Source organism: Channa argus, chromosome 3, assembly GCF_033026475.1.
Source record: "Channa argus isolate prfri chromosome 3, Channa argus male v1.0, whole genome shotgun sequence".
NCBI lineage: Eukaryota > Metazoa > Chordata > Actinopteri > Anabantiformes > Channidae > Channa > Channa argus.
Genome location: NC_090199.1, coordinates 30,147,692 through 30,159,170, shown reverse-complemented (window position 1 = coordinate 30,159,170; position 11,479 = coordinate 30,147,692). Strand labels below are relative to the sequence as shown.

Sequence of the window (11,479 nt, the reverse complement as noted above, 5' to 3'; positions counted from 1 at the left end):
GTCACCAACCTAAAAGATGATGTATTTGAAGAAAACAAAAGAAAATCTCATCATGGTGATAATCTGAGACGTTGGACTAAGATGTATAAGATGTATTAGGCAAAGTCAACTTATCCGAGCTGACAGTGAACAGACATGACACATATTTCCTCAACTGCTCGACAGTAGGTCAACTGTCTCCTGGAATATCAGCTCTGCAGCATTGACCAGACTTTCTGTAAGTGATGAAGGGCTTGTTGGTTTTAAGTTTCAGTCTGACACTTCTTTACCTTTTGAGGAAGTTTCAGCTGTGGGCAATTCTTTACTACACAACAAGGCTTCACACAGTTTCATTCACATTAAACAAGTCAGAATTCACATGGTCACAAGAGGTCCCTGTTACACACAAACAGTTTTTAGACATTTGAACAAACACTGCTGTTGTTTCATTTACAAGATAAAAGACACGTAATAAAGACGTGAGAACACAAAATTAGACAGTTAATTATGGTGTTTATTGGTGACCCAATGTTTGGTAGACTATCAGAAAGTTTAGAAAAATTGCTGCACAAAAGGCTGAGTTCCAAAAACATAGTTTATGTCTTGCTTCCAATGCTGCATCATTTCTTTAGTATGACATCACAAAAAATGCTTTCGGCTTGTCCATTCAGGGGCTGCCGCAGTGAAAGGTGCTCTGCACGTTTTTACGCCGGATGGCCTTCCTGCTACAACCCTCCCATTTTATCAGGGCTCAGCCCTGGCTGGATTCAAACCCTGCAGCCTTCTGCATCCCAACCCAATGCTCTACCACAGAACCACCATGGCCCCACTAATGTAAAAGGGCAAGTATTGGCCTAAGAAAGTCTGCACAAGTATCACAGCTCAACTACTCAAGTACTAAGCAGATTATTTATATTTTACTCAAAGTAGATACATATGTCAATGTTAAGTATGTCAATACCCGACGGTGGTCTGGGAACTTAGGTAAAACAACTGACTAGAATGAACTAGACACTTTGTGTTGACAGTACAAACATACCATTACTGTGTGTATATACTGCCATTAAGAAACAAGGCCAGCAATTTGCCAAATCTTCCCATTAGCTAACTGCAGGTGTTTTAAACTTTCCACGACAAAAATAAAAGCATGACCTTTATCAACATATATTATTCAACAGTGATATAAAAAGAATGAACAAGAAGAAGTCATATTTCATTATTTTAAATGATTTATTCTTATTTGTTGGATTATTATTCATTACATTGCTGGTTTTCTTAGCATTTCCACAAGACAACTTTAATGCATTATGTTAGCATTATGCTAGCAGTTTGTTCAACACAGAAAATATTTATGTAAATGAAATATAAGTGACAGAGGTGGTGGACAGAGACAGGACATATTCATGTCTTATATAAGACATTTTCATATGTATGATGTCAAAACATTTAGCAGTGTTACACGTTTTTCTCACAGATCCATCGCTGAGGTACTTCACAGAACGCATCATTCCACCTATAACCTTTTTGAACATTAATTTCTGCACAGTCCTCTCCGTTTAACGAATGCCATTTGTTATCACTGGGTTCTCCCACATCCCAGTTCCTAACAGGTGAATGCACAAAACAAAAAAACAATCATGAGATTGTTAATATCTGACATAAAAAGACTCTTGATGGCCTCTATGTTGATAACTTATTAAATGTTATTGCAGCAGTGGTGCAGTCAGAGCCAACAGTACTGAAACAGACAGGAAGTGTGTCAGCAGTCATTCTAGCAGCTCTGAGAGTCTCCAGTCAGTGGTGTTCAGAGCCAAATGCTAACTTGAGCTTTTATTTCAACTCTTTTAATCTAATTAATTCTCGTTTGTCTCTTTTCTTTGTGCTGGTTTAGTTGGTTGCTTCTCTTTCTGTCATTTAGGATTTTGGTCTTTTTTGTCCTCAGTTAAACCACAAGGGTTTTTATGAGCTCTTTACTGAAACTCATTTTTCAGTTGAATTGGACCAAACACAAATTATTTCCAGATGTATTTAGATTTAAACAAATTGAAGCATATTTCTGTCTTACTCAAAAGTCTGTGTAGTTCCATCGATCCATCTCCAGGTCCCCTCTCTCTCTCTGTCACTCAAACCAATCCAAGTTGCCATTCTGGTGAATTCAGAGAGGAATTTCTGTTCAATTTAAACAAAAGACAATAGCTGCAATTATATTTTAGTTGTAACCAGAGACACAAAGACACAGCACACACACATTCATATCAACGAAAAAAGGTGAAACACTTCCATTCATGATACAGTGGATTCAGAAAGCAATCACATGCTCATATGTCTTCCTCATGTCCACATCATCCACATTTATTATAATAGTGGCATAACTATTGGATTGGCCTGCAACATCAACAATGTATAAAAATATTAATTACTGATTCATTTAACTATGATTGAAGCTTATTTTAGATCTGAAATTGGCAGAAGAAACTACTAAAGCATCATCTGAACTTCAGAAAGCATTTTTGTGCAAAACTATCACTTTACATGTTGTGACTTTAATAAAAGATATGTAAACATTCATGATCATGTTCATCATTCTTTGTTTGGACACACTGCACCTGTTCTTCAGCACTGGTAATGACCACCAGGTCTGCTCCTCTCTTTCTGCAGTCGTCTCTGCCTTTCGTCCATGAACCAAACTCAGTGGAGAAGAAATAAAAGGAGTAGCTGAACTTCTTCCATCCTGCAGGACACGTTTTGTCTGCAACGTAAAACAATAGATATTAGAAATGTATCAAGACATAACTCCATCTAACTGCCAAATAAAGTTGGTATGAAGTAAAACATGCAAACAGAGGAGTTTTAAGTGTCTTCACATCTTAACATTTTAATGTGCTAACAGAATGTGAACGTGTCCTTAATCCTAAACATATAGTGAACAGTTCACAAGTCTAAATCCTTGACAAGATCAAATGCCCTGTCCCTCACTGCCCACACTCACTCACTCTGACACTTGTTCAGTTCCTCAGCTGTTTCATTGAGTCCAGGATTCAGCTGGTCTCTCTCTTCAGTCAGTGAAGACACTTTGTTCTTAATGTCCTGTAGAAGTTCAGTCAGCTGGTCTTTGATGGTGGAGAGTTCTGCAGCTGCACGTTGTGGTGAGTTATAATCTAAAACCACATGAATTCATATAATGTAATACAACATACTATTTAGCCAGGTCAGATTCTTTGCTATTTTCCCCCCAATCTTTACAATGAACTGATGCCATGTACTAAAAAATCAGATATAATAAAACACATTTGCTTACAGGCATAACAGGAATATAATGTTAAAGAATAAGTGAAGGTGAATTTGCTGTTTGTCTGGTGCTGAACTTTGTCTTTTTAGTCAAAACTACCAACCCTAAAAATAATTCCATTTTTACATTTTAAAATGCAATAAAAGTTTGGAAATTCTAAAGTTAAATTTGTACATTTAAATGACAATACTTCTGAAACTCACAAAGTGACTCTGATATTAACTTATAAAACACAGACTCACAGTGGACACCGCGGACGATGAGTCCAGCCAACAGGAAAACATTCATCAGCCCCAGACAGAGAACAACAGCTTTATAAAGTCTCCTGTCTGAGCTCCCAGGACCTGAACAGAAAAAGACCAGTAAACACAGTCTTAGATCAGAAATAACATGATTAAAACAGATTTAATCTCCACTCAGCAACTAATTAAACATTCTTACCTGTCTGATTTGTTGAAGGATTTGAGTAAACAGACTTGTCATATTCAACATTGACATTCATTTCCTCCATTGATCACAGGTTTGTTAACTGCTTCAGAGCTCTGGTCAGCTTTGCAGCACAGTACATGTAAATGATAAAGACACTTTGGATTCAGATACTAAGAACTCTGGGCTTTAGAGGAAGTGACGGTCCTTGTGGTTTTGATGGTCAGCAATACGAAGCGTGCTCATTAGAAGACACACCAGAATACATGTGTCGTTAAGACAACCCAGCTACAAAAACACAACAGACTTTATGTGTTGCTGCACTTGAGACATTTCTATTGAGTCTTTCTGTCTCTGCTGAATTTGAACTCTTGGGCAAAGTGAAGAGCACGGTTGTTCTCTGTTTGATCCATCTCTCTGCACTTATGTCCATAAACCTGTTTGTCTTCCAAATCAGAGCAGTGCAGATTTTCTGGATTATCACCTTGAACCCTGTTAAACACAATGGTGAACAATCTTCTACAAAAAGATTATTTTAAGACACACCACAGCTATAAAGAAATGAAACATGAGAACATGTTGTTAATGTTTATCCGTCTTTAATTAAGACAGTTATTTATAAATTATTCAGTTTATTCACTAGGAAGATAAAAGAAGAACAAAATAAAATTCATTCTGCCACCACTGATGCACTGTTAGTTATGACTCTTTCAAATCCTCCTAACGTGGCCACAAGATGTCACTGTTTGATTCAAGCAAACACAATTTGAACAAACACTCACTGTTTAACATTTATGATCACAGATTAACAAAAATCTTTTGTCATCTTTTGTGCGAGTTATCTGTAGATTCTTTGAGATTTGGAACTTTTAGGATTTTACATTTTAAAATAAATATTACTGTATTTTTAGGATTATTGTAACATTTGAATGCTGCTTTTTAAACACATTGTAACTTGTGTAATTCTCATTTAAAATGGGCTCTAATGTGAGTAAGGCATAGAAATGGCAATTGAATAATTCTGCCCAGTGTCAGAAAGCTTGGTCTCAGTCACGTGTCCTCCAACAGCATAATGACCCCCACAGCTCAAAACACCCAAGAATGGCTAAGAACAAACACTGGACTATTCTGAAGTGGCCTTTGATTAGCCCTGATCTAAATCCTGTTCAAGAAAGAACTGAAACATGCAGTGTGGAGAAGGCTGCTGGAGCAGTTTGCCAAAATACCTGTTATGCTATTTTTCACAAATCCATGGCAGCGAGGCTTCACAGGGCAGGTCATTCCACACTCCTTTCTGAGCTCGGATTTGTACACAGTCCTCATTGCCAGTCATACCACCATTGTTGGGCTCCTGTGGCTCCCAGTACCTAACAGAACAAACACACAAACATCATGATGTGGTAAATCTGTATCAACAGTTTCTCTGCGGCACCTGATGATCTCCAGGTTGATGAGTGGAGTATCAAGTGTTGTCAACAGACACTCTAGCAGCTCTACAAGTCTCTGCTTCAAGTGATGCTCTGAGCAACATGCCAATTTTCGTGTATATGTATATTGTTTTTCTCCTTTCATTGCTGTTTGAGGTTTGGTGCACATTAGATGATTATTAAATCCTGAATGGCTTTTAAAATGTGGGAGACCCCAGATATAAAGACAGATTTACAGAATGTTAATTTCAAGAATGCACACACTGGAATATTCAGTCAACAACACCACACACTTTGACATTACGCTTAGCATCAACTAACATGTCAGCCCTTGCTGTTTTGCTCTGAGAAACAAGATATTATCCTGTAGTGTGGCCCAGCTTTAGCTTTTTCTTTTTAGTCTTTTTCTCCCTGTATAAATACAACGGACTACAGTCGGGACAAATGTGAGTGACTGAAAGCGCATGAGAGGAAAATATTGGGATGTAAACAAAGTAAAGCACTTACTTCAAAGTCAATGTAGTTCCAGGTCCCCTCTTCATCTATGTCACTTAAACCAATCCATGCATCATTCTGAGCCAATTCAGAGAGGAAAGTCTGTTCAATATAAAAAAGGTTTATATATAATAATGTAATTAAAATATAATTCCTGATTTTTAGCAACATTATAACTTGAAAATTTCTGATGATTAAATTAAATTATTGCACAAAGTTTATATCAAACACTTTGTTATAAAAGTGCATTTAACACATAACTTAAGTTTTAATAGCATCTAAGAAAACCAATTACAGCTTTAACACATTTTTGTACATGAACACTATTGATTTTACCTCCAAATTCTTGCTTAGCATTAATAATTTAGACAGATAAAAACACTGCACCTGTTCTACAGCCGTTTTTTTTGGCCACAAAGGCCACAACAGTAAATGTCCATTGGTGCATTAATGTGCACAGAGAATGTGTCCTGTGGGTCCTTAGTATCTGGAGAACTAGAGTGGACTATGTAAACCTCAACATGCACAGTTTCATATGGATAATTATATTTGCAGCATTTGAACCATGTCACGTACTCTGTGTGGACAAACTCTGAAGCTTCTTCCGCTCTTCAGTCATTTGAATGATGCTGGCATTCAGCTGGTCTCTCTCTTCAGTCAAGGATGACACTTTTTTCTTAGCGTCCTGGAGACGTTCAGTCAAGTTGTTTTTAATGTTGGACAGTTCAGTTATTAGAAAACACTCCATAAATTTCCACTGTTATGCTGATGATACCCAGCTATATTTATCTATGGAACCAGATGAAAATAATCAGTTAATAAAGCTTCAAGCCTACAAGACATAAAGGCCTGGATGTCCCACAATTTTTTACTTTTAAACTCAGACAAAACTGAAGTCATAGTATTTGGGCCAAAAAATCTCAGAGATATGATGTCCAACCATATTGTTACACTAGATGGCATAAGTCTGGCCTCCAGTACTACTGCAGGGAACCTTGGAGTTATTTTTGATCAGGATCTGTCCTTTAACTCACATATAAAACAAATCTCTAGAACAGCCTTCTTCCACCTATGGAACATTGCCAAAATTAGGAGCATCCTGTCTCAAAGTGATGCCGAAAAACTGGACCATGCATTTGTTACTTCTAGGTTGGACTACTGTAATTCCCTACTTTCAGGATGCCCCAGTAACTCCCTGAAGAGCCTGCAATTAATGGTAAATGGTAAATGGTCTGCACTTATATAGCGCTTTTCTACCTATTGGCACTCAAAGCACTTTACACTGCTTCTTATTCACCCATTCACACTCACAATCACACTCACATTCATACACCGATGGGGGAGCTGCTATGCAGCTGGCCAACACTCACCGGGAGCAGCTAAGTTGGGGTTCAGTGTCTTGCTCAAGGACACTTCGACATATGACCGGAGGAGCCGGGGATTGAACCAACAACTGTGAGATTGGTGGACAACCGCTCTACCTTCCTGCGCCACAGTCGCCCACAAATCCAAAATGCTGCAGCAAGAGTGCTGACTGGAACTAGCAAGAGAGATCAGATTTCACCTTCACTAGCTTCTCTCCATTGGCTTCCCATTAAATTTAAAATAGAATTTAAAACCCTGCTTCTTACATATAAAGCTCTGAATGGTCAGGCTCCATCATATATAGAAGATCTCATAGCACCATATTATCCCAGTAGACCACTTCGATCTCAGAATGCAGGCCTACTTGTGGTTCCCAGAATTTCCAAAAGTAGAATGGGAGGTAGAGCCTTTAGCTATCAAGCTCCTCTCTTGTGGAACCAGCTCCCAGTTCAGATTCGGGAAGCAGACACCCTCTCTACTTTTAAGTCTAAGGTGAAAACCTTCGTCTTTGATAAAGCTTATACTGTACTTAGTTATAGTCATGCTGCCATAGGCTTAGACTGCTGGGGGACCCACCCCCCAATGCACTGAGCTCCTTTCCTCCTCTTGACCATCTCTCCTATCCTCTCACCCCGCAATTGTCACCACTGTATGTCATTAACTCTGTGTGTTCTCTCCCGTAGTTGTCTTTGTCCTCCTCTGTCCCCCTCTCTCTGTCCCTTTCTGCAGGTGTCCCCCGGCTTTGAAGCTGTGTGTCTTCCAGCGTGCAGCTACTGGTCCTACCAATCTGCCCGATGTTTTGTTGTTGCTTTTTGTTGCTCTGTTCTTTTCTCTCTCCCCTTTCCACTCACCCCAACCGGTCGAGGCAGATGGCCGTCCACCCTGAGCCTGGTTCTGCTGGAGGTTTCTTCCGTTAAAGGGAGTTTTTCCTCTCCACTGTTGCCTATGACTTGCTCCAGGGGGAATTGTTGGGTTCTCTTTATATAATCTTGACTTTATTCTGTAAAGTGAAATGAGATGACTTTGTTGTGAATTGGCGCTATATAAATAAAGTTGAATTGAATTTAATTTAATTCTGCAGCTGCACCGAGCACAGAGTTATAATCTGAAGTAATGAAGAGATGTTTGTGTAGGATGCTCATAGTTTAATCTTCATCCTGTCTACATTTGTAAAATGTCACCTACACTAACAAAGTATCGTACCAGATATATTATTAATTAAAAATAAACCATAAATCAATTGACAAAAGGCAGCAATAAAGATGATGTCTAAGACGAATAAAAGCAGGACTTAACTTACCCCAGATAGAGAACAACAGCTCCATGACATCTCCTGGGACCTGAACAGAGAAAAGACCAGTGAAGACAGACAAACAGAAACAGAAATAACCGATTATCCTCCTCCCAGTCTGTACATATTTTCATTCTCACCTGTCTGATCAGTTGAAGGTCTTGAATGAACAGACATAGTCATATTCAACATTGACATATACTTCCTCCATTAATCAGAGGACAGCGGTCTCCTGGAAGGTAAACTGCATTTCAGGTAAACTAAGGTTTAGTTGGTTTCAGTCAGAGGAAGTGACAAGTTTCAGTGGTTTTAATGGCGGACACTTATTTACCAAACAGCATTATTTTAAGACACAACGTATTTAGTTCTGTGTCTTGGGATGTTCACTTTAGACATTATTCACAAATAAGACATTATAAACAAAGTCACCTTCACTCTACACACTCTGATGCAACATCAAGAGGCTTTGAAATTTAATTACAACACTGTATTAAATATTATGAAAGGCTTTTATTTTGAAATGTTGTTTCCTGTCTGTGAAGGAGTGTCTGTGTGTGTGTGTGTGTCCACTGTGTATGTTGAGGGAGAAAAACTCAGGTAAAGTGTGTGGACACAGCTCTGAGGCTGATCACATGATCTCATGCAGCTGTGTCCGTTACCATGACAATGACTGCTGCCTGCCTGTTGAGTCATGTGAGCCAAATGCAAAGGCAGGCTGGAAAAGTACTGAGACTATGCCTCGCAAAATGCTCAAAATATGAAAAAGTATTAGTCCTATGGAAAAAATTCAAAAACTGTGAGCGGCAAAAGGCTTCAACGAACACGGTGATGTACTGTATTTGAAGATACTCCATAAAATGAAGGCGTGGTGGTGATTTTAAAACAGCCCCCCGTTTGTGATTTGAGGAGAATTTCAGAACCTCTGTTATAATGGGCTCCAATGGGAGTTTCAGACGGCACTCTCTCTGCTTCTGGATACTTGGAGAAAGAACCGTCAGTCCTGTCACTATGAGAGTTACATTTACTGAAAGAAGACAAAAATACCTACAAAAATACCTACATTCTGATGTGATGATTTGTTTATGTAAGATTAAAGTTGATTGAAGGAAAGAAGGAAAAGAAGGAAAAAAGTTGTTAAAAGTAGAAGGTGAAAAGTTAGAGTGTGTGTGATGTCACCCACTCTAGCCGCTCCAACATTCCGCAATACACACTAATGGAAAAGTTGAAAAATCTCCAAAAGTTGCCTAAAACTAAAACTGTGATTATTCAAAAAGTATAAAATGCTGAAAACACAACATGAGAGAGACTGAAAGATTACAAATCAAGATATAAGAGCAGGGCCAGAGACGGAGCTCAGGAGTTGAATTCATTTGGTAGCTGTTGGTGAGCCAGCACATGAGGCTAGAAAACAATGGTTGTAACGCCTGGTGGTCCCAGCACCGCACAGAAGACATCAAGCAAAATTCTTTAGCTCAGTGATCCAACGATGATGAAACGAGCTATCAAACTCTGCACCCTCAGCAAACTCACTCCCAATATTCAAAAACTGCTCAAAACACAACTCTTCCGCATCTTCCTATGCACTTAAATCTGTAAAAAAAAACACCTTCCTTTCTGTTCTTTCTTGTATCTCATGAAATGTAAAGACTTTTCTGATAGGACTTTGCTTTGCCACAGAACTATAATTATGATTTGCTCTTTTTTTAAGTGAATGGTGACGTTATTTTCTCTGTTGAGCTTTATACTATAGGTTATTAAGACTGTGATCATATCATTGTGTATTGTTGCCATCTAGTGTTCTTTTCCAGTTTGACCAAGGAGATATTGAGATAACATAAAATGTTCACATATCAATATTTTTTAAAACCATGTTCTACAATTAAATCATTTTCAGATATTTATTCCTGTGTAACTTCATGCTTCATTTTTTGCAGACTAATAGTTTTTCTGTGATTAGAAACATGTTCTCACTGTTCTTTCACATAAAAAAAACTTTTAGAAACGTCTAAACACTTTTTTATTTCTATTGTCTTTTGTTGATAATATTCAGTCAAAATGGCAAATGGTTAAAAAACACACAAAAAATGAACAATTAATTTCTAAGCATTTTTGAGCACAGAATTATGGTCAAATCAAATTTGCATGTTAAACTTTCCTTTCATCAAAAACCTTTTGGCAGCAACAACTACCTGACTCTCTCCCAATATTCAAAAAACTGCTGAAAACTCTTCCGCATCTTTCTATGCACTTAAATCTCGTGATCTGATAGGACTTTGCTTTGATGTTTTCTCCTTTACTTAGATTTTTGCTGCCTTGTACCTCACTTGTAAGTCGCTTTGGATAAAAGTGTCTGCTAAATGACTAAATGTAAATGTAAATGATAAATCTGTGGCATTCTCCTGATCAGTTTTTGCATATATTCAGGTGTGATTTCCTCTCAGGTCTTCTGCAGAACTTTCCAAAGTTCTCTTGTGCTGGCTGGCCAGTGTTCCTGAACTCTTTGGTCCAGCTTCTCCCACAGCAGATGGATGAGATTTCATGAATGAGCTGACCATCACCCAGAGTTTTTGAGTTTTTCAGTAGCTACTTTCCACATACAGTATTTCTTACACAACCAGGAAGAGTGCTGGCTGAAAAATGAAGTTATTCCCAATCAGTCATGTTCCCATGAGACCAGGTGACCTGACTCTGTTTGTACACAATGGATTTTTTTTCAAGCCAATTCAGAACCACTGGTAAGTACTTGTCTTCTTGGGCAGATGTGCACTAGGACCTTCCACTTTGAATTTTGTCCTGATTGGATCCAGTTGCAGCATGTCACTGGAAACTAGAGTGTACTTCTAAAGAAATGAAATTTGTTTTCTTGGATATATTTCGTAAAGAAATTGACGGAAAACTTGTTTTGTATGGCACTTTTAAGAGCATCAGCACTTGAATTTGTGGAAAAAAGATCAATAGAATGACAGATTTGTCAGGCAGTTATTGCTGAAAGTAAAGTTTAACATGCACATTTAATTCTGTGTTTAATTATGCTTAGTTTTTTTATTTTATCAACCTGTAGGTGTCAAACATTTTGTTTGCCAGTGTGTGGGTTCAAGTACTAAATTCAACAACAAATATGTGATATTAAGACTAAAGGCTTTAGCCTTAAAACTTTGTTTAATTAACTGTCCATAATACTTCAAATATGACTTGTCAATTATTTTC

At 38.0% G+C, this 11,479-nt stretch overlaps 1 protein-coding gene across 2 annotated transcripts; it reads right to left on the bottom strand.

Annotated features, from left to right (window-relative positions):
• Nucleotides 1-1,225: 1,225 nt before the first annotated feature.
• LOC137124109 (CD209 antigen-like protein C) lies at nucleotides 1,226-3,848 on the bottom strand. 2 transcript variants are annotated; one of them, XR_010913916.1, is made up of 6 exons: nucleotides 3,710-3,848; nucleotides 3,511-3,612; nucleotides 2,973-3,137; nucleotides 2,586-2,728; nucleotides 2,045-2,125; nucleotides 1,226-1,582 (listed from the first exon to the last, which is right to left on the bottom strand). XR_010913916.1 is itself a non-coding variant. In XM_067498786.1 (6 exons), exons 1-6 carry the CDS (start codon nucleotides 3,777-3,779, stop codon nucleotides 1,435-1,437), a joined length of 732 nt encoding a protein of 243 aa, XP_067354887.1. In that variant the 5' UTR covers nucleotides 3,780-3,848; the 3' UTR covers nucleotides 1,226-1,434. The 2 variants fall into 2 exon arrangements, 1 of the variants encoding a protein (XP_067354887.1); XM_067498786.1 differs by having other exon boundaries at nucleotides 2,045-2,148.
• Nucleotides 3,849-11,479: the final 7,631 nt, after the last annotated feature.